The sequence below is a fragment of the Rattus norvegicus genome, chromosome 12, assembly GCF_021556685.1.
Source record: "Rattus norvegicus strain SHRSP/BbbUtx chromosome 12, alternate assembly SHRSP_T2T, whole genome shotgun sequence".
Taxonomy (NCBI): domain Eukaryota; kingdom Metazoa; phylum Chordata; class Mammalia; order Rodentia; family Muridae; genus Rattus; species Rattus norvegicus.
Genome location: NC_141545.1, coordinates 21,496,558 through 21,517,558, shown reverse-complemented (window position 1 = coordinate 21,517,558; position 21,001 = coordinate 21,496,558). Strand labels below are relative to the sequence as shown.

The following is a 21,001-nucleotide window of genomic DNA, read 5'->3' as shown; positions in this document are numbered from 1 at the left end:
AATGGCCTTGACTCCTCCTATCTCTGGGCCCTGAGAATAAGAAGGCAGGGAAACACCCCCTCCACCCCCTTTGTCTGATATTCCTACAGGCTGTGGGAACTGACAACTAGGCAAGGGATACTGTTCCTGGGTGGGTGGCGTTTCTGTCTAGCTGCTTGCCTGGTCTGCCTTTGTCCCCTGTGTTTCTAAGGCCAGTCTAGCTAGGGATACTGAGCCTATCTCAGACTTCCTGGGCACTGGATCTGGTATACAGGAAGAGGCAAGAGAGAAGGCGGGCTCGAAGGCTTGAGTCCGTGTACGGGGCACGCTAGGTTGTGCCATGGACTCATAAACCACTTTAGGGTGGGGCCAACCTGAAGTTCAGGGAGTCACCTGACTGCCCCAGCTCCCATTGTGTCACAGAGCTGGTCATCTCGTGGCAAAGTCCACCTTCTTTGCCATGTACTGCTCTGAGCCACATCATGATGTGTGTCTTAGCTGTTCCCGACACCCAGACTCGCTCCACAGGCCACAATGTAGAGAGAGACCCGTCGTCACTCAGAATCAAGCCCCCATAAGAACAGAAGGCCCGACAAAAGTCTAGAAAAATGCAAGGTGTTTATCTATAAATAAGAAGCTAGTAGCTGGCAGGCTGGCACACTGGCAACTCTGTTGTACTAAATAGGCGAGGCTGTCCCTGCAAGAGCTTCGCCAAACACCTATATTAAAATGCAAGGGCAAGGGGTCTTCTTCACGCACCCAAGATAGCCACAGCTAGGCCCTGGCTACATGACTCCCTAGCCTTCGGTGGCTGGGCCCAATCTTGCCTGGCCATCCCTGTCTGTCACTGCACAGCTTAAGATTTAACCACCTGTCTCTTCTGTCCACGGAGGGAATGGCCAACCCACCGCTCCACCTGCAGGCTGTAATAAGACATCCCATTGGGTCCTTGGGTTTGTCCAATTCGCCCAGGTGACTTCACTCTGGGCTGTACATGGAATAGAGAGGCCCTGTGAGCACCACAGTGAGGCTCTCAGGAGAGGCTGGGCCTCTGTCCATAGATGCTGGTAGGTGGGGACCCCGTTTGCCCACCCTAGAAACCTAGGCAAGCTGGACCCCAGCTAGGCTCCACACACCCCACGCCCTACAGGTCCTCTGAGGGGATCAGCATGCGTTTCTCTATGTTGCGACTCTTCTTACCACCTCCAGAGCCACTGGCTGGGCCAGGGTGGGTGCTGGGCGATGGGTGCCCGCCCTGGCCAGGCCCAGGGGCTTCATGTGTAGACTGCTGTGTATACTGCTGGTAGGCTGGTGAGAAGTTGTGAATGGCATCCTGGACAATGTCCTGTGGGCTGATGGTCTCCTTTAAGCCACTGGATATGCTTTGCATAGGAGCTGGTGGGGCTGGAGGGGATAGTGTATGTGGGCCTCAGTCGTAGGTCCTCTGGTCCACAGCACCCCACTTCATCTACCCGGCCCCCTTAGCCGTGTCTCTCACAGGCCACCTTGGGCTCTCTGGGTCTGGGGACCCTGCTGTCCAGGCCTTGCCTTTGACTAGCGGCTGATCTCAGACACCCAAGACCGAGCTCAATTCCTACATCTCAGCGCTGGTCTCTGGGCCTATCCTTGAATAGACTCCTGCCCTCCACCTTGAGCAAGTAGAAACCAGCCACGCGGCCATTATGGCGCACACAGTAGAGTAGCCAACCCAGCTCCTCTTGACACCTTCCCCAAGCACTAACGAATCCCACATCTTTCAGAGCTCGTCATCACCCTGGCTTAGATACCCACGGGGATGTCCCCTGATCGATGCCAGACATCACGGCTGTGGGGCCCGGCTCACCTGGTGAGTTCTTCTTTTCTGAATACACCTGGCTGGGGAAGGCGTAACGCAGCGCAAGGGAGGCAAACAGCATCTCAATACAGATGAGGAAATTCTGGTAGCCAGCGGCTAGGGTACCAGCCCCAACCCTGGTGCCGTCCACGGCCTGGACCTCAGGGATGACCCCACACCTCTCCAAGATGGCCAACAGCATTCCTAGGGACAGTGACAACCCCTCAGGCCCCTTCCGTGGATGGGAGCTAAGCCTTACCACAGTTCCTACTGAAGTCCGGGGTACCAGGGAAAGGGCTAGCCTGAGCCTAGAGCTTCATTGGTCTTGACCGTATTGGTGGACGTTATGATTGAAAATGGCTGTGTACCTCAAAGTCAGGGTTCCTGGGTGCTCTCCCTGACATATCTAACTTGGGCCAGGGGACTCCTGCTCTTAGTTGCTGCCTTCTTCATTTTTCTTCCACATTGGGGACTGAGTTCTCATGGCCTGCTGGGGGTTCAACAGGGACCAAGTCTCTGGAGGCTGAGGTATAGCCTCCATCTGTTGTCCCCCACTCTAGGCTCTTCTAGGTGTAAGTGGAGCAGCAGACTCACTGACTTTTGGTAAGGTCAGGGAAGCTGAGGCACACAGGGCTGGAATAGAGGTAAGATTTGAACCCATTTTCCAGGGATGCCAGTCCTGGCCCCACGCTTTCACCCTCCAGGCTCACACACCTTGCCAGAAGGAGAGGAAGATGATGGCTTTGATGGTGAGGAACTTGAGTACTGGCTCGAATGGTCTCAGGAGGTCCCTGGTAGCGAAGTAGAAAAGGAACAGAGCGTAGAGAGCCAGGCTAACAGAGGCGTTGTACACGAGGGTCACGTACAGGTAGCCGCTGTGGATGCTGGGTCAGAGAACTGCTGGTTAGAGTGATCCCTGCTCCTCATAGACATCCTCTTTGCCCGTCCTCTTCCTGGCCGGGCAACACAACCCTAGAAGAGCTCCACCTAGGTCCTCTCCCCAGGGCCTTAGGCAATATCAATGGGCACAGTGGTTGGAGGCCTGGAGTTCTGTCAGGAGCAGGACATGGTTCAGGTCCCTCTCCTAGAGCTGTGGCCTGCCCTGGGCATTCCCACAAACTTAGCAATGTCTTTTTGTTGTCATTGTTTTTGTGAGGCCTTCCTCATGTAGCTCAGGCTGGCCTGAAACGTGTTACCCAGACAAGGATAACCTCCAGCTTTTAGCACTCCTACATCTACCTCCCAAGTGCTGGGATGACAGTTGTGCACCACCACACCGGGTTCATACAAAGTTGAGGATGGACCATACCCTGAGACTCACATCCGTTAGATAAATACTTTACCAACTGAGCTACTGCTGGGGGTGGGTGTGGGTGTGGGTGGGCCGCTTGAAGAAGGGGGAGCCCTGCCTCCCACGGCCCCCAGTGAGACCCCTGCTCACAGCCCCCTTACTTGAAGTCGCCATCGTGGTATTTGTCAAAAGCCTGGAGGATGATGGTGATCAGCGCCATAACGGGTTTCACAATGCAGAACTGGAGTGTGGCCTGGGAGGGGGAGGGGAAGGGCGTGAGACGGGGGGAGGGGCTGGGCTGGGGCGGAGCCAGGGCCTGGGGCGTGGTGGGCAGACCCCCTCACCTGTTTGCAGAAGCGTAAGAAAGTGATGGAGTAGGACATACCACGGAGGCAGCAGGTCCCATAGAAGCAGCTGGACCTGGGTGTGCGGAAGAAGTCGGTAAGGCTACGAGTAGGGAACCGGGTGGTTCTCCAATGTGGCCTGGTCGAGTCTGGCTAGGGCAGGGCCTGGGGGGTGGGTTTACCTGATAGGTTTGCCTCTGATCTCAGCCATGATGGCGCTCTCGCCCCCCAGATATTGGAAGCACAAGGTCAGGAAACTGTAGATGACAAATGCTGCAAAGGGACAGAGTGGTGACAATGAAGGTCAGTCATGGACCCTCCCCCTCTACCCTCGCATGCAAGACTCCCATCAGATAACAGTTGGCAAACCCAGGGAAGCGGGTGAGCAGACTCAGACTATGAGTCCTAGGCATGGAGGTTGCAGACCCCTGAAGCAGGTCCCAGATGAGAGAAGGAAGTGGAGCCCCCTTGTGGGTGGCGGGGGAAGTGTGCACGGGTGTGTAATCCCACGTGTCCCCCACCCCTGCTCAGCTCCTTCAGGCCCAGCCTGGGGTCTCACCTTCGTAGCAGTCTCGCACAGAGTCGAAGTAGACGTAGTAAGGATGGCCCCCCAGGAGGAGGAGGCTGAGCCATGAGTCGAAGGCGTAGATGGGCACAATGAATAGGAGGCGGATGACGAAGCGCTGCTCTCGCGGGACGGTGTAAGAACGCAGGTGGGAGTAGATCTGTGGCAGAGCAGTCCCAGTGGCACCTCTGTCCCCGTTCCTGGCCTGGCTGTCCACCGCATGGGTGCCAGGCAAACGGGAGAGGACCAGAGCCAGGCAGAGCTCTAGGCTGCTCTCTCCCCCACACTGCCTGATATTCTACTGAGCACAGGATGAGTATAGAGCGGAAGTAATCAGAGGGAATATAGCACACATAGTAGGTGAAAAGTGAGACTCGCTTCTGACAGGGGCTTCATGGGAGCCAGGACCAACTTAGCATCTCTGTCTCCAACTGGAAAGTAGGACCAGAGATGTGGTTCAGTTGGTAAAAATCTTGCTTTGCAAACCTAAGGACCTAAATTCAAACCTCCAGCACTCAGGAGCAAAACTAAGTGCAATGACATGCACGCACACACGCACGCACGTAATTCCAGTGTTGGGAAGGTAGTGCCTGGTGACTCTCCGAAGCTTACTGGCCAGCCAAATAAGCAAGTCATACTGTCCCTAAAAGGAAGGTGATGGGGGTTGGGGATTTAGCTCAGTGGTAGAGCGCTTGCCTAGCAAACGCAAGGCCCTGGGTTCGGTCCCCAGCTCCGGGGGGGGGGGGGGGAGAGGAAGGTGATGATGTTTAACCTCTGTGTTACACACACACACACACACACACACACACACACACACACACACACCCCACAGGAGGATTGGGGAATGCCTCATTGGTGAAGAACCTACCCATTGAAGGGCAGAGGCATGGCTAAGGTAGAGTCCTTGCCTAACAGGCGTGAGGCTCCGGATTCAATCCCTAGAACATGCCCTCTCCAAATTAAATAATGCTTACTATATACTAATATGTAGTAAAAATATGAATATATATATATTTTTTTCCAAAGCTGAGGACCAAACCCAGGGCTTTGCGCTTGCTAGACAAGTGCTCTACCACTGAGCTAAATCCCCGACATATATATATATATATATATTTTTTTTTTTTTTAATTTTATTTTTCCTCTTAAGACAGGTTACACCTGTTTCACTATGTAGCTCTGGCTGACCTGGAACTCACCATGTAGACCAAGTTAGTCCTGAACTAATTGAAATCTGCCTGCCTCTACTTCCTAAGTACTGGGATTAAAGGTGTGAGCCACTATAGCCAGCGTTTGTTATTTAATTTAACCCAAAGTTCTGCAAAGGCTAAGCAAGTCCCATTGAACCATATCTTCAGCCCTTTAACACTGTATCAGTGGGCTGGGGTGTAGCTTGCTGGGAGAGCGCTTGCCTGACATGTGTGAAGGCCCAGGTTCAATCCCCGGCACCACGAAGACAAAAAATTTCTGTGATGAGCAAATAAAACCGTTAGGCAGTTTGGCATCTGCGTGAGTATAGGCCACATGCGCATGCAGTGCCTATGGAGGTCAGTAGAGGGCGTCAGATCCCCTGCTTCTAGAGTTACCTGCAGCTATGAGCTACCCAACGTGGTGCTGGTCCTTTGCAAGAGCAGCCAGTGCTCTTTTTTTTTTTTTTAATTTACTTATTTGTTTCATATATGTGAGTACAGAAGAGGGCATCAAATCCCTTTACCGATGGTTGTAAGCCACCATGTGGTTACTGGGAATTGAACTCAGGACCTCTGGAAGAGCAGTCAGTGCTCTTAACCACTGAGCCACCTCTCTAGCCCCTACTTAGGGGATCTGAAGGCACACACGCGACCACAGGACACACGTCTAGTCCTCCTTTCCTCTTGCCACCTCCAGCGTCATTCCTCGGACGCCACCCTCGTGGTTTTATGAGACAAGATCTCTTACTGAACTTGGAGCAATTGATCTGGCTAAACTTAGAGCTGGCTGATGACTCTCTGGGATCTGATGGGTCACCCCTCCTCGAGAATACAGATGTGTCCCACCGTGCCAGGAGTTTTTTGGTGGATGCTATATTGACTCAGGTCCCAGGCTTACATGACAGACACTTTCCCTACTAACCCATTTCCTGTTTTGAAGGACACATAAAAGGCTGTTTCTTGCTTCTTCATCACCGTCTAAAATCTTTCAAAAGGGAAGAAATTAAAACAAACAAAAAAGGTTGCCGTTGTTGGTTTTGAGATGTGTGTGTGTGTGTGTGTGTGTGTGTGTGTGTGTGTGTGTGTGACTATGTAGCCCAGTGATTCTCAGTGGGTTTCGACCCCTTGAAGGATCGCATATTAGATATCTACATTAAGATTCTTAGCAGTAGAAAGGTGACAATTATGAAGTAGCAACAAAATAATTTTATGCTTGGGGTCACCACAACACGAGGAACTGTATTAAATACCGCAGCTACGCTCATCACAGGGAGGGCTGGTTACACCATAGAGCCTGTGGGTAAAGGAACACTATATAGTCAGTAAAAGTGATGCTCAGACGCTCAGCTCTCTGATAGGGTAAGGTTACCTGAGATCAGAGTAGGAAACCAAACAGGGTGTCAAGTGTCACACGTGCCTGACAAAAATGGAAGGCAAGGGCTGGGGATGAGGTGGAGTCCCTACCTAGCATGCAGGAAGCCTGGGCTTCTCCCCCAGCCCCATATAAACAGGGTAAATGCTGCACACCTGCCATCTCAGTACTTGGGAAGTGGAAGCAGGAAGACGAGGAGATCAAGGTTATCCTCTGCTACATAGGGAGTTTGAGGCCATCCCAGGCTACAAGACGCTGTCACAAAACAGAACAGAACAGAACAGAACAAAAAACAAAACAAAACAAAACTCCAGGAAGGTGATACTGTTCACCTTGAAGCTGTCTGTATTTTCTGTATTTTTCTACAAGAAACAGAACAGGGACGTGCCCTACCTCACCTCAGTTCCAGGAACAGAACCCAGGACCTCATGGGCACTCACTCGCACTCTGCTAATCCCGTGTGAGATATGTGTGAGTGTGTGTGTGTGTGGGGTCACTGATTTGTTCTTTAAGACTGGTCTTAAACCTGCTACAGACCTCAGAGCAGCCTTCGCTTGTGACCGACCCTCTTGGATCAGCCTATGCCTCTAGAGTCTTTCAAAGGAAGCCATCTGGGAGCTGGGTGCCTCCTCCCCATTCCAGGTCACTGTGGTGAAGGCTCTTTGGGGAGGTGCCCTGTGTAGCATGGAGGACACTCTGTTAGAGGGAGTTGTGTGTGCACACAGGGGCCGCGTGGGGTGGTGTGAAGGCTACTGGCGTCAGAGACCAGCTCTTTATCAGCTCCTTCCTCCTTACCCAGCTGCTGTGGAGGGAGGACACGATGTGACCAGCCAACAAGAGACCTTTCCCAGGCTGGCACCGCATGACTGGTGACCTTGGCAAGCTGCTGCCGTCTTTTGCCTCAGTTTCTCCATCGGTAATGGAAGGATCGATCCTCTCTCTGCCTAGCTGCTCCCCCTCCCAGAGGTCTTCCTGCTGACCCTGACAGCGGGCCTCGTGCCAGCCACCTCTGTGGCTAAGACTGGCCTGGCTTACCCTCAGGCATGGCTCTTTCTCCCTTGTATCCTGGTTACTGAGGGACACCTGGACAGGTACCAGCCAGCAGGTGTCGGTCACAAGCAGAGGTGTTTGCTTTTGCTTCCTGCCCCCAGCTCACCTACTGACTTAGGCCCTTCCATGATGCCAAGTGGGTGTTCCAGAGAGCTCGGGGCTCTCAGCTCCCCTAACCAGGCTCCACTTCTTCTGTTCTCTGGCCCCATCTCCCCAGCTCCTCCCATCCCCATTACTCCTGCTGCCTATCTTCCATTCCCTAGTTCTCCACTCCATGCCTGCCTACCCCCATCCCCAGCTCCTTTCCCCCTACTCTCCTAGCTCCCCATCTCTCACTTCCTGTTCTCCACTGTCCCAGTTCCTATTGGTCTCAGTCCTCACCACCTCCCCCCCCCCAAACTCCCTGTGTGGGCGTGAGGTTCTCTATAGAGCAAGGTCTGAGCCCTAGCCATTTCTGGAGGGAAAAGGCCCTTTTTCTGTCAGCTGTGTGAGTCTGGAAAGCCCCAGTCATCTCCGAGCCTTGGTGTTTTTGTCTGTGAACTGGGACCAGGTACTGACCAAGGGGAGTAGAGTGAAGGGCTTCAGACATGCCTGGGAATGCCCACCCAGCAATTTGCCTTGTGCCTGGCAGAGACCTCCCACCTTAGGCTTGACCCCTGCATGCTAGCCCTGGGGAAGGGCCATAGTCGGACACCATGCCTGGGTGTCTGGTGCTGGGAGCTGTCCCTGGAGCTGTTCACAGTATCGGTCCAGGCTCAGAAGGGTTAGGGGTTGGGGGTGTGCATACCTGGTGGCCGGTTAGCAGCAGAGCAGTCCATACAAATACGCCTGAAACGCCTCGGGCCAATGCGCTGGTGAGGAAGAGCTGGGGGGCCCCCTGCGAGCCGTTGTCCACGCGCTCCATCTGTGGCCCGGCTGCCACCATGGGCATTGCCGGAGGGGGGCTGGGCGGAAGCCAGGTCGCTGACACAAGGGGGGCTCCAGCTGTCTTCAGAAACCCTGATGCATTCCTCATCTGCAGAAGCCAGCAGAGGAGTGAGAACCCGGGTGAAGGCTCCCGTGGGAGTGTGAGGGACGGGAGGTGGGGCAGGAGGTGGGCAAGGCCATGTGGGTGTCACCTCAGGCCTGGTCCTGCCCAATGCAGTTTCTGCCTGCCCGGCCACCATCCCTAGCACCATCATCCAAAGACGCTTCCCTGGGGGCCCACCATGGCCACCCTTTGTGCGAGTCTGGGTCTGATTTTCCCATTGGTTCTCCTGACTCTGAGCAGTTGTGGGCTGGATCCTGGGTTGACAAGCCCCCTCAGGTTCCTTTGGACCCTGCCTCTCAGATGGCAACTACACAGGAGTGTAAGACTGCTTCTAACCAAGTGTGGGTGACACACCCCTGTAATCCCAGCACTTGGGAGGCCCAGGCAGGTGGGGAGTGAATCTGTTAACACAAGGACCAGCCTGATCTATCTAGTTACTCTGTTTCAGAAAAGAAAAAAAATCTGCAAAGAAACTTAAACCCAGAACAAACAAACAAAAACCCTATAGCTTTTTTCTGCCATGGACTGGGACTTGGGGATCCAGCTGCCTGGAGCATCCCGGAAGGAAGATCAGTAAGCACACCTTCCTGCAGGGGAAGGTGATCCACTCCCTCCCCATCCTCCACCTCCGGTGCCATCCACCCCCACCCAACCTCCGCCTGCCTCTGACCCTGACCAAGTACTCTTCAGGGTCTCACAAGCCCGGGGAGCAAGAGATAGAGTCTGTGCCTGCAGGGAGACAGCGACATTGGACCTCCTTCTTACCCTCAGTTGTCTGTCATGGGGGCGGGAGCCTACCTCTGTGAGCAGGAAGCTCTTTGGCCCGGGCCTTGGAGGCCTAGCCTCCTCTGGGGAAGCCTGGCTGGTCATTCACTAGGCCATGTGGCCCCCCAGTGGAGACCAAGCTTCAGGTTGGGGCAAGGCTGGCCTCAGGAGGGTAGCGCTAGGCTAGGAAAGGCACACAGGGCCTCACCTGGCCAGTGGCCCACCTGGGCTTCAGGCTGAGGGAGGGGCGGAGGGAGGAGAAGCTGAGGCTCGTCCCCGCCCCTGGCGACACTCTATCCCGCTGGCTGTTTGCTCAGCAGCAGCTGGCTTCCAGGAACTGCGTGGCTGGCAGGTGCCCTTCACCTGCTGGCACTAGGTAGTCAGGCTGTTGAGCAGGAAGGGACAGAGGACGAAGTGTCTGCGTGAGCTTTGCAAGCTCAAGGGAGAAGGCCCTGAGGATTCACCTGACACAGAGCTTCTTTCTGGGTGGTGAGAAAGGTCTAGAATAGTACATCTTAACCTTCATGCTTAGACCCTAATATAGTTCCTCATGCTGTGGTGACCCCACAACCACAAAATTATTTCCGTTGCTGCTTCATAGCTGTAATTTTGCTATTGTCATGAATTGTAATGTAAATATCTGTGTGTTTGGGATGATCTTAGGCGACCCCTGTGAAAAGGACATTTGACTCTGAAGGGGTTTTGATTCACAGGTTGACAAAGTGGTGGTTAGTGTGGGTGTCCCCACTGCTCCAGATTTGTGCACTTAAAACTGGGCAGGACTAAGCATGTGGCTCAGTGAGTAGAGTGCTTGCCTAGCATTCATGAAGCTCTGGGTTCCATTTCCTGCACTGCATAAACCGGGCATGGTGGTGCATGCCTGTTAGCCCAGCCCTTGGGAGGTAGAGGCAGGAGAATTACAAGTTCAAGGTCATCCCTGATACAGAACTGTTTTAGTCCAAATTGGGCTATATGAAAGCCTGTCTCACTGAATGAATGAATGAATGAATGAATGAACCAAGGAATAAAAAAAAAAAAAAAGATGGGGAAATTTAGCCAAACTTCATGGCACAGGCCTGCTGTTCCAGCCACTTGGGAATCTGAGACAAGATAATTCAAGACCATCCTAGGATGCAAAGCAAGTTCAAGACCACCTTGGACAATTTAATGAGACCCTATCTTACAATAAAATGTAAATTGTGTGTAGGAATTGTAGTTCGGCATTAGAGCCCCTGCCTAGAATCCCCCAGTGAGGGGCTGGGGCGTGGCTCAGTGATAGAGCCCCTGCCTAGAATCCCCCAGTGAGGGGCTGGGGCGTGGCTCAGTGGTAGAGCCCCTGCCTAGAATCCCCCAGTGAGGGGCTGGGGCGTGGCTCAGTGGTAGAGCCCCTGCCTGGAATCCCCCAGAGAGGGACTGGGGGCATAGCTCAGTGGTAGAGTCCCTGCCTAGAATCCCCCAGGGAGGGGCTGGGGGCATAGCTCAGTGGTAGAGTCCCTGCCTAGAATCCCCCAGTGAGGGGCTGGGGGCGTGGCTCAGTGGTAGAGTCCCTGCCTAGAATCCCCCAGGGAGGGGCTGGGGGCGTGGCTCAGTGGTAGAGCCCCTGCCTAGAATCCCCCAGTGAGGGGCTGGGGCGTGGCTCAGTGGTAGAGCCCCTGCCTGGAATCCCCCAGAGAGGGACTGGGGGCATAGCTCAGTGGTAGAGTCCCTGCCTAGAATCCCCCAGGGAGGGGCTGGGGGCATAGCTCAGTGGTAGAGTCCCTGCCTAGAATCCCCCAGTGAGGGGCTGGGGGCGTGGCTCAGTGGTAGAGTCCCTGCCTAGAATCCCCCAGGGAGGGGCTGGGGGCGTGGCTCAGTGGTAGAGCCCCTGCCTAGAATCCCCCAGGGAGGGGCTGGGGGCGTGGCTCAGTGGTAGAGCACTTGTTTAGCTTTCTGGGTCCATCTCTAGCACTTCAAAAAGGGTTTGGAAGAATCTGGCATGTAACACTTCTATGGAGAGAAGCTCACCTACCCTGGTTTCTAGAGTGGGTGGGGGCTGTGGCTCTCAGATCTGCTCTGGGCTCATAAGGGTCATAACACTCTGGGTACTTCATGATGTACCCACTCTTCTGGTCCTTTGTGTCATCTGACCCTACCGATGACTTAGTAGACAGGGCTTCAGGCCACTTTCCTGTTGGAGTTGGGATGTGGCCACCGGGGGACTTATCATTTGTCTGGGATACTCCAGAAACAAACAACGGTCTGAGTCTGAGATCTGTCAATCCCCTGCTCCTGGACTTCTCCATCCATGTTTTCTCACCATAGATTCTCCAAGGCCGTGGAGTGAGTGAGTGCCGTGGAGGTCCTTCCCTGACTTCTTAGGCAACTTCCGTTCCTGATATGCAGGCCTTATCTGAGCCACAAGCCAGCTCTTCTCCCAGATACAGCTGCCTTCATGAGGCTGGCTGTTTAGTTACAATGTTCCCCAATCTCATCTCAGTACATTTTCTTCTGAGATCTGTTTGTGTGTTTATCTATCCTTAGTAGGAGTTTTTGGAACCTGGCACTGTGCCTGGATCCCTAATAATTGTGGCCCAGTTACAATGGCCTTGGCCTGAGGGTCTTCTCTTGGCTGGAGTTGCCGTTCCGAAGGGAGTTGCTACTGTGCGGAAGGTGCTTCCCCCAACCCTCCAAGTTCCACTCTGCCCCACAGAGACACCATTCAGTGTGTGGGGACAGACCGTCGACCTCGGTAGCAATGCTTAAGGCCAAAGCCAGCTCTGTTCACCGCATCAGTGGCTTTCAGGTTTGGCAGAGACTGCGATTCACCTCAGTGTACCACTCCTGCTACTGCTGCAAAAAAGGGAAACTGAGGCCTCTCTGGCCCTTGACTGCTTTGTTCCCAGAACCCAGCACAAGAGGTGAGCCCTAGGTTCTACCTCAGTCCATTGGACAGAATGATGAGGCAACAACAGGAAGCACTATGTCATGACATCAGGAGGACTTCCCTGCCTGGCATCAAAGGGCTTCTAGGAAGAGGGTGTTATGCAGAGAGCCTGGAAGGCAGGGAGGCCTGCCTGCTAGGAACAGGGCCAGTAGCATCAGTCAGAGGTGTCCTTGACACTTGGGAAGCCCCTTCAGTCATGGCTGCTAGTGTGGTCCTCATAGGTGTCACACCCCTGGTTTGTTCATGCTTAGCTCTGCCAATCCAGGAAGACCTTGCAGAGTCTGTCTAAGCCTAACCCAGGCCTTGAAGGCAAGAGCTGTGACGCCTCCTGCCATCTCTACTCAACTTCATGCAGTCTTTTCCAGAAGTGACCTCAGCTCTCAGCCTTATCCTGCCTGCCTGTGACCATGTTTGCCTCTCTAAGCCTCAGTTTTACCACATGCAAAGTGGGTTTAATCGGGAACTGGACTGCCCAGCTGGCCTCTATTCCTATTGGCACAGGCTTCTTTTTTCCTTGTCCTCTCCATCTTGGCAGGGTAATGTGGGGACATTTCTGATCATCAGGCCGGTCAGTCACTCTAGAATTCTCAACATAGGTTAGCTATGACTGCCTCTGAGCTGCTGAGAAGAAAAAAAAGGAGATACAGTTTGACCTACCTTCTTGGCAAGGCACAGAAACCCCACCCATTCCTGGCCATCAAGATTGCCCCAACCCCTAATCCCCTCTTCAGAAGTGTCTGCCCCCTGCTGGACACCTATAGTGACTGCAGCATCTTCCCAACGGGATCCTAGGCTTTATGGTCATGGGCAAGCTGTGAGGGTATCATTCATGCATGATAAGAGGGGTCAGGACATCCAGCTCTGTAATGGCTTTATCATCATCATCATCATCATCATCATCATCATCATCTTCTTCTTCTTCTTCTTCTTCTTCTTCTTCTTCTTCTTCTTCTTCTTCTTCTTCTTCTTCTTCTTCTTCTTCTTCTTCTTCTTCTTCTTCTTCTTCTTTTTGAGGCGGGGTTTCTCTGTGTACTGTGGACTTCTCTCTGTAGACCAGGCTGGCCTTGAACTCAGAGACCCACCTGCCTCTGTCTCCCAGAGTGGTGGGATTAAAGGTGTATGCCACCACTGCCAGGCTTTGTAATGGGCTTTACTGGAGATGATGACATCCTCCTGGGTAATGGAGGCCCTTTCCTGGCTCACAACTGGGGCAGGTGAGGTAGAGATGAACCTCTGCTGGGTACACAGTGTGTGTGTTTGGCACACACATCTCTGCCTGGCTAGGGCTTGGGACCATGTTTGTTCTTTGGCTCTGGGACCAGGGAAGGGGCTTGACAATTAGCTCGCCTGGAGAGGGGCTCCACACTCCCCACATAGGACCACAACCCCGAGAGCTGAAGGAGGGGCAGCTGTGCCATGCTGAGCTCAGATACCACCAGGGAGCTGGGACTGGAGGAGTGAGGGGTCCCAGGGCAGAACAGCAAGAGAGAGAGAAGCTAGCTAGCCCCTTGTTCCTGCTCTTTTACACTATTGAGTTAGGCCTCACCGGGGTTGGGGATTTAGCTTAGTGGTAGAGCGCTTGCCTAGGAAGCGCAAGGCCCTGGGTTCGGTTCCCAGCTCCAAAAAAAAAAAAAAAAAAAAAAAAGAGTTAGGCCTCACCAAAGGCCAGTATCACAGGCCACACTGACAAAAGGCTGGACTCTGACCACACCCATATCAGGATAGACCTGCTAGCCCAGATGGGGCAGAGGAACCTCTGACCACTGTTCTCTGTGACCAGGACACCAGAGTCCTGGCCAACCCGGAAAGCTGTATTGAGAGAACAGGGGAGGTGGGACAGCCACTCTGCCTGTTCCTCACTCCCAACCCTGCCCTATGGTCCCCACTTCTGATGTTTGCTGAGGCTCCCACCCCTGGCTTCAGGCTGACCAGTGACAAGTATGTTAGCTCTCTAGTCGCTCTCCAGAGTAGAGGCCGGGCTTTGTTTGCCCTGGGGCTTCGAGGCTACCACCTACTAGGGGTATCAGTTGGCTGAGCCGACAAGTCCAAGTCAGCTCCTGCAGAGCAGGCAGCATGACTTTGGCGTCCACTGACCCCAGGTCCAAATCCTCTGGATCCCCCGCTAGTGTCCATTGTGATCACAAGGAGGTTTGTTTCCACCAGAGCTCTGGCCTTGATTCAAGTAGGTGTGGCAGGGTGGAGTCGGAAGCCAAGAGCCCTTGTGGGTCAAGGTGCTCAGGTGGGTTGAGAGGTCATGGGTGTCTCTCCCTACCCCCTCTATAGGTTCCAGAAAGCCTGGGTGATGAGTCTAGATTGGAAGCCTTCCATGTTGGGGAACCATACAGACACCCCTTCCCTCGGGGGCTTCCCAATATACCTGCTGAGAGCCTAGAATGCATAGGTAGCACCTCCTGGAGGCCAGATGTGGCCTCTCTCTTGGATGGGATCAGCCTTGAGAAAGGGAGGAAGGCCCAGAAAGCTGACATGGCCAAGCCTTGCCTCAGAACCTGTTTATGGTTCTATAGAGGGTCTGGGCACTCAGTGAGGGGGGTGGGGATGGGGACTTGGGTTGCTAATCTCAGATGGCTACCAGCTGCCCTCTTACCAGGCTAGTGAAGCATTGAGAGTCCAGGCAGCTCAGCCGCCCTGGTGTCACACAGAGTGCAGGTGGAGTGCTGGCTTCCACCCATGGGAATGACTATGGTCTGCTTGTGCCCAATGTCCCTAGACCCTATGGTAGGCCATCCTGGCGAGGTGTGGAACCTGCTCCTTACTTCTTCTGCAAGCTATGCCCCCCTCTCCACTCCTGTGCCCACCTCCCTCTCCAGACCGTCCTCTTAGTCTTTGGAGTATCTGTCAGGGCCTGTCCATGCTTGACTTTGCCCCACAGTCAGATGCCAGACTTGGGTGTGGACCTGGGGGCCCTTCACTTAAAGGTGGGCAAAGGCTTGCCCTGGGCCTGAGACCCTCTGTGGTAAGTAGGGAGTCCAGACACAGGTGGAGAAGGCTGATGGGGACAGCAGGATGCTGGTTCTTGGCAGCGAGTTTTACCCCACCCTGTTGCTGTCTAGGGGCCCCGGCTCAGACACCATTCTATTCCTGAGCCAGCCCCACAAGCATGCACACCCACACCCACACAGCTCACCTCCCTGGTGGCTCTGGGCAGCTGGCAGGGCCCACTGGGCTGGTGCGTTGCTTTGGTTTCTCAGTACACACTGTAGTTTCTGGGCTGGATGAGGTCCTGCCTCAGTGTGGTCTGCAGCCCTCTGCTGTCCTCTTCTCAGCATCTGGGGCAGCCCAGACCCCTTGGACTATTGCTGCTGCCGAAGCATGGCTTCTCAGAGGCCCAGAAACTCCTCCCAGGCCTGCCTGGCCTGCCCTGCCTGCCCAACAGCCTTGTTGGGACACACCCTTCACCAGGGCCACACCCTCTGTCATCAGGATTCTGGGATCAGCCTTTCTATGCCTGTCCTGGTCATTGGTGCTCTCAGACCTAGTCCATAGAGCATATGATGCCTAGACGGGTTTGTGACCATGAATCCACATCCAAGCTGGGTTCTCAGGTAGGGTCATGATGCTGGCTGACATGTGCGTACTGAGGGCTAGGGATGACTGGTTTTCCCTCTATCCACACGGCTCACTCTCCTTTCATCTCTGAAGCACCTGAAGGAGGTAGAGGGCCCACCTCACCTCTAACCTCTGATCAAGGTCACTGATACCTGTCACAGGATGGCTGGCAGCAGGAGACATAGGCTAAGTAAGTGCCTACCATGGTTGTCTAGGGCCAGGGGTATGGAAGAGCTTTGAAGGTGGCTGGGTCAGGGTGCGATCAGAGTCTTTCATATTGGGCCAGCAAGATGGCTCAGCGGATAAAAGGGTGCTTGCTACCAAGCCTGATGACCTGAGTTTTGATCCATGGGAACCACACGGTGGGAGAGAAATTACTTCCTACCTGCCCTCCATATGTATGCAATGGACATGCATGCCCTGACACATAAATAAATGTAAAAACCATCACCACCACCACCACCACCACCACCGCCATGGCCACCGCCACTGCCACCACTACAACATCACCACCATCACCACCACCATCATCACTACCACCTCCACCCCACCACTATCACCACTACCACCACCACCACCTCCACCACCATCACCACCACCTCCACCACCACCACCTCCACCTCCACCACCTCCACCACCACCACCTCCACCGCCACCATCACCACCACCACCACCACCACCACCTCCACCACCACCACCTCCACCACCACCACCTCCACCCCACCACTATCACCACTACCACCACCACCACCTCCACCACCTCCACCACCACCACCACCACCACCACCACCACCACCACCACCACCTCCACCACCACCACCACCTCCACCACCATCACCACCACCACCACCACCACCTCCACCACTACCACCTCCACCTCCACCACCTCCACCACCTCCACCACCACCACCACCTCCTCCACCATCACCTCCATCACCACCATCACCTCCACCGCCACCATCACCACCACCACCACCACCACCACCTCCACCACTACCACCTCCACCTCCACCACCTCCACCACCTCTACCACCACCACCACCTCCACCACCACCACCTCCACCTCCACCTTCACCTCTACCACCACCACCACCACCTCCACCACCACCTCCACCACCACCACCTCCACCACCACCACCTCCATCACCACCATCACCTCCACCGCCACCATCACCACCACCACCACCACCACCACCTCCACCACCACCACCTCCACCTCCACCACCTCCACCTCCACCACCACCACCACCACCACCACCTCCACCACTACCACCACTACCACCTCCACCTCCACCACCTCCACCACCTCCACCACCACCACCACCTCCACCACCATCACCTCCACCACTACCACCACTACCACCTCCACCTCCACCACCTCCACCACCTCCACCACCACCACCACCTCCACCACCATCACCTCCATCACCACCATCACTACCACCTCCACTACCACCACCTCCACCATCACCACCACCATCATTACCATCACCACCTCCACCACCACATCACCACCTTTACCACCACCACCTCCACCATCACCACCACCACCAGCGCCAGCGCCAGCACCAGCAGCAGCACTGCCATTACCACACCACTACCACAATCCCCACCATCATCATCATCTTGTGTGTCCCACATCTTTGGTACAGCGTTGGGGAGTTGTAACTGGCCCTGTTTCTGCAGTCTGCCCAGTGTTTCTCATGTTCTGGGTGGTCCTGCCAGGTCTTTCACTTGGAACTCTCTCCCCAGCTCCCTACGCCTTCCAATCACCCTTTATGCCAGTGCCTTTGTGTTCAGGCCCACCATGGTGGAGGCCCTCTGTCCTTACCCTCCAGGCCTTTGTGTCTGTGTGGTGGGGATGGGCTCAGGGCTCCATGCAGCCTTATGCAGTGGGCTCTGGGGACTGGGGCCTAGGTAGCTCTCTTCTACCTGACTTGGGCTTGTATCTAAGGATTTCTCTCACATGAGCAGGGCTCTGGGGTCTTTCATCTCCTGGTCCTTGTATAATCTGTTTATTCTCACTTCCAGCTGACCCAAGCAGCCTTGACTCTACTGACAAGTCTGGACATGTGATGGCAAACTGTAAGCTAATGCCCTGGTAATGCCCCTGCGGTCACCCTGTAGGGTGACCCTGTAGGCTCCTGACGTCACTCCCAGTGACCACTGCTGCAGCTGCTCACTTGGGGCTTACCATTTGTTTATTTATTTAGTATTTATTTATTTATTTATTTATTTATTCAGTGTGTGTGTGTGTGTGTGTGTGTGTGTGTGTGTGTGTGTGTGTGCGTGCGCGCGAGCACAGTTCAGGCAGCTGTTTCATTTGCATGGCTTTTACATGGGTTCTGGAGATCTGAGTTCCAGTCCTCAAGCTTGGTAAGCCCTTCACCCCAGCTCTGGGACTCTTTTTTTTTTTTTTTTTCCTTTTTCTTTTTTTCAGAGCTGGGGACCAAACCCAGGGCCTTGCGTTTGCTAGGCAAGCGCTCTACCACTGAGCTAAATCCCCAACCCCAGCTCTGGGACTCTTAATTTGCCAGCCCTCAACCCCAAGCGAGACCAGTTCACTGGCATGTCCTGTGTCCTGTGCGCTGCTCGCCTGCTGCTCGCTTGGTCATAGGGGGGGTGGGTGGAGCTTGGTCGGCCTCCCGGAAAGGCACCTGCAGGGCCTTCTGAGGACTCTACAGAGCCAACTCACTGACTGAACAACGACACGATTTTCCTAGCCACTGGGAGGCTGCCTGCTTTCAGCAGAAAACTGCTAAAAAGACCTCATGGAAGGCAGCCTGCCTTGTGGCATGTGCACTAGGAGTTTACACATCTACCCTGGGTGTGCACCACATGCGGCCCCTCTAGCCACAGAAATACTTTCTATCCAGAAATTGCTGGCACTGTGGATCTCTTCTGGGTGACACAGGTCTCTTTTTTTTTTTTTTTAAAGATTTATTTATTTATTTTGTATATGAGTACACTGTAGCTGTCTTCAGACACACCAGAAGGGGACATCAGATCCCATTACGGATGGTTGTGAGCCACCATGTGGTTGCTGGGAATTGAACTCAGGACCTCTGGAAGAGCAGTCGGTGCTCTTAACCACTGAGCCATCTCTCCAGCCCGACACAGGTCTCTTTTAAGAGTTATGGTGGCAGCAGAGGAAGCCCTGGCCAAGTGACTTCTCCGGTAGAGCCTTGTCTGATTTACACACCAGATCTGGGCAAGGGGCACCGGCTTAGATGATTAAGGTATCTGGTATTGGTCTGTGTTTTATGGGTACAGACAGCTCGGGAGCAGCTATAAATACCGCTCAGCTCGGAGAGGGAACAGGTTCAATTACAGGTGAGTTTGGGTACCCCTTCCCGGGCAGGCAGCCTCTAGCCCTACACACAGACTGAGCGAGGGTCCCTTTATGTTCCCAGCTGTCACTTAGCATGTGGAATACACTCTGACCCTAAGGATCAGGTGTTCCCATCACCTGCTTTTTTGGGGTGGTGGGGGGCTGGAGGGGATGGCTGGAAAGGAAACCGCTTGAAACAGGGCCAGAGGCCTGAAAGCAAAAGCAGCATTCCTGAGCCCCACTGACTGACGGAGCTGGCACCAGTGCACGAGCTCTAACAGGGCCTGGTGGCTGGGAGCAGCCGGGCAGGTGTCCAGGCGCTCCATCTGGGCTCTTCCACCGGGGAGCAGCTGCTGCATGGCCTCTGAGGCATAGACAGGTGTCAGAAATGGGTTGTTGACAGGGATGTAATGGCTCCCCAGATGGGGCCATCTGATCTGGCTGTGTTGTCTGCTTAGGGACCAAATTAGAAAACCAAAGGCGGGGCTGGGGATTTAGCTCGGTGGTAGAGCGTTTACCTAGGAAGCACAAGGCCCTGGGTTCGGTCCCCAGCTCCGAAAAAAAGAACCAAAAAAAAAAAAAAAAAAAAGAAAAAAAAAAAAAGAAAACCAAAGGCACAAACCTGAACTTGGCCCTGGCCTTGAGCTCCGCCCAGGGTGCTGTCCAGATAAAGAAGCTGGGGCTTGTAGGTTGATTGTTTATCTGAATAATCACGGGCTGATACCGAGACCTTTGTACAGGGCCACCTCACAGGGCTCCCCGGAGCATATCCTGCTTTGGCTGGCTCTGCCAACTGTGCGTATCCAACCCTGGTCTTTCCTTCATCCAAGTGGCTTGGGAGATTTCCTGATGGTCCATGCTCTCTACAGGCTGATGGTAACTGGGATGATGGGTAGGAAGGGGCACTGGGTGGGGACTGCCAGATCCCAACACCAGCCTACCCAGGGGACATAAAGGAGTGGAGAAACCAGGGTCTGGGAAAGTGTGGGAAAGGTGCCTACCACGAATGGGGGTGTAGATGGGATAGTGGCTGGGAGGTGCAGTAGGAACGGGGCTGAAAGAGGCTCTGGGACACTCCTGTCCTAGGTAGTAACACCTTACAGAAGTCTGGCAGATACTGGACACGTACAAGCAGAGCAAGGGTGGCCATGCAGGTGGGCTCCTACAGATGGGCTGGATGGGAGATCCATGGGGTGGGGTGTGGGAGGCAAGAGGTGAAAGGATGATCCTGAGTTCAAGTCTGCAGTTCCTACCCATCTCAGATGACTTGGCTTTGGCTTGCAGTCCCTCCCCATTTGCCTCTGGAGAGGCCAGAAGCTTCCCACGGGCAGGGGAGCAGGGCTCAGCACACAGCAGGGCAGGGGAACAGGGCTCAGCACACAGCAGGGCAGGGGAACAGGGCTCAGCACACAGCAGGGCAGGGGAACAGGGCTCAGCACACAGCAGGGCAGGGGAGCAGGGCTCAGTACACAGCAGGGCAGGGGAGCAGGGCTCAGCACACAGCAGGGCAGGGGAACAGGGCTCAGCACACAGCAGGGCAGGGGAACAGGGATCAGCACACAGCAGGGCAGGGGAGCAGGGCTCAGCACACAGCAGGGCAGGGGAACAGGGCTCAGTACACAGCAGGCACCGACCTTCAGAAGGATCAATACTTGCGGCTAGCTAGTCCTGACTTGTTCTAAGTGAAAAGTGGCCAGACAAGTTTACTGCCCATCTCTGGACCTAGAGGACACCAAGTCAGCAAGTCTGTCATTTCCTGAACA

At 54.4% G+C, this 21,001-nt stretch overlaps 1 protein-coding gene across 9 annotated transcripts; it reads right to left on the bottom strand.

Annotated features, from left to right (window-relative positions):
• Nucleotides 1–580: 580 nt before the first annotated feature.
• Tmem184a (transmembrane protein 184A) lies at nt 581–15,882 on the bottom strand. 9 transcript variants are annotated; one of them, XM_087578298.1, is made up of 10 exons: nt 15,486–15,728; nt 8,410–8,637; nt 6,728–6,827; nt 4,008–4,173; nt 3,631–3,721; nt 3,449–3,524; nt 3,266–3,357; nt 2,528–2,697; nt 1,823–2,017; nt 581–1,383 (listed from the first exon to the last, which is right to left on the bottom strand). In XM_087578298.1, the coding sequence occupies exons 5-10, from the start codon at nt 3,657–3,659 to the stop codon at nt 1,124–1,126; spliced, it is 822 nt and encodes a 273-aa protein (XP_087434424.1). In that variant the 5' UTR covers nt 3,660–3,721; nt 4,008–4,173; nt 6,728–6,827; nt 8,410–8,637; nt 15,486–15,728; the 3' UTR covers nt 581–1,123. The 9 variants fall into 9 exon arrangements, with proteins under 9 accessions (XP_087434424.1, XP_087434427.1, XP_087434425.1 ...); XM_087578301.1 differs by having other exon boundaries at nt 2,528–2,604; nt 15,486–15,725; XM_087578299.1 differs by lacking the exon at nt 15,486–15,728 and adding an exon at nt 9,451–9,652.
• Nucleotides 15,883–21,001: the final 5,119 nt, after the last annotated feature.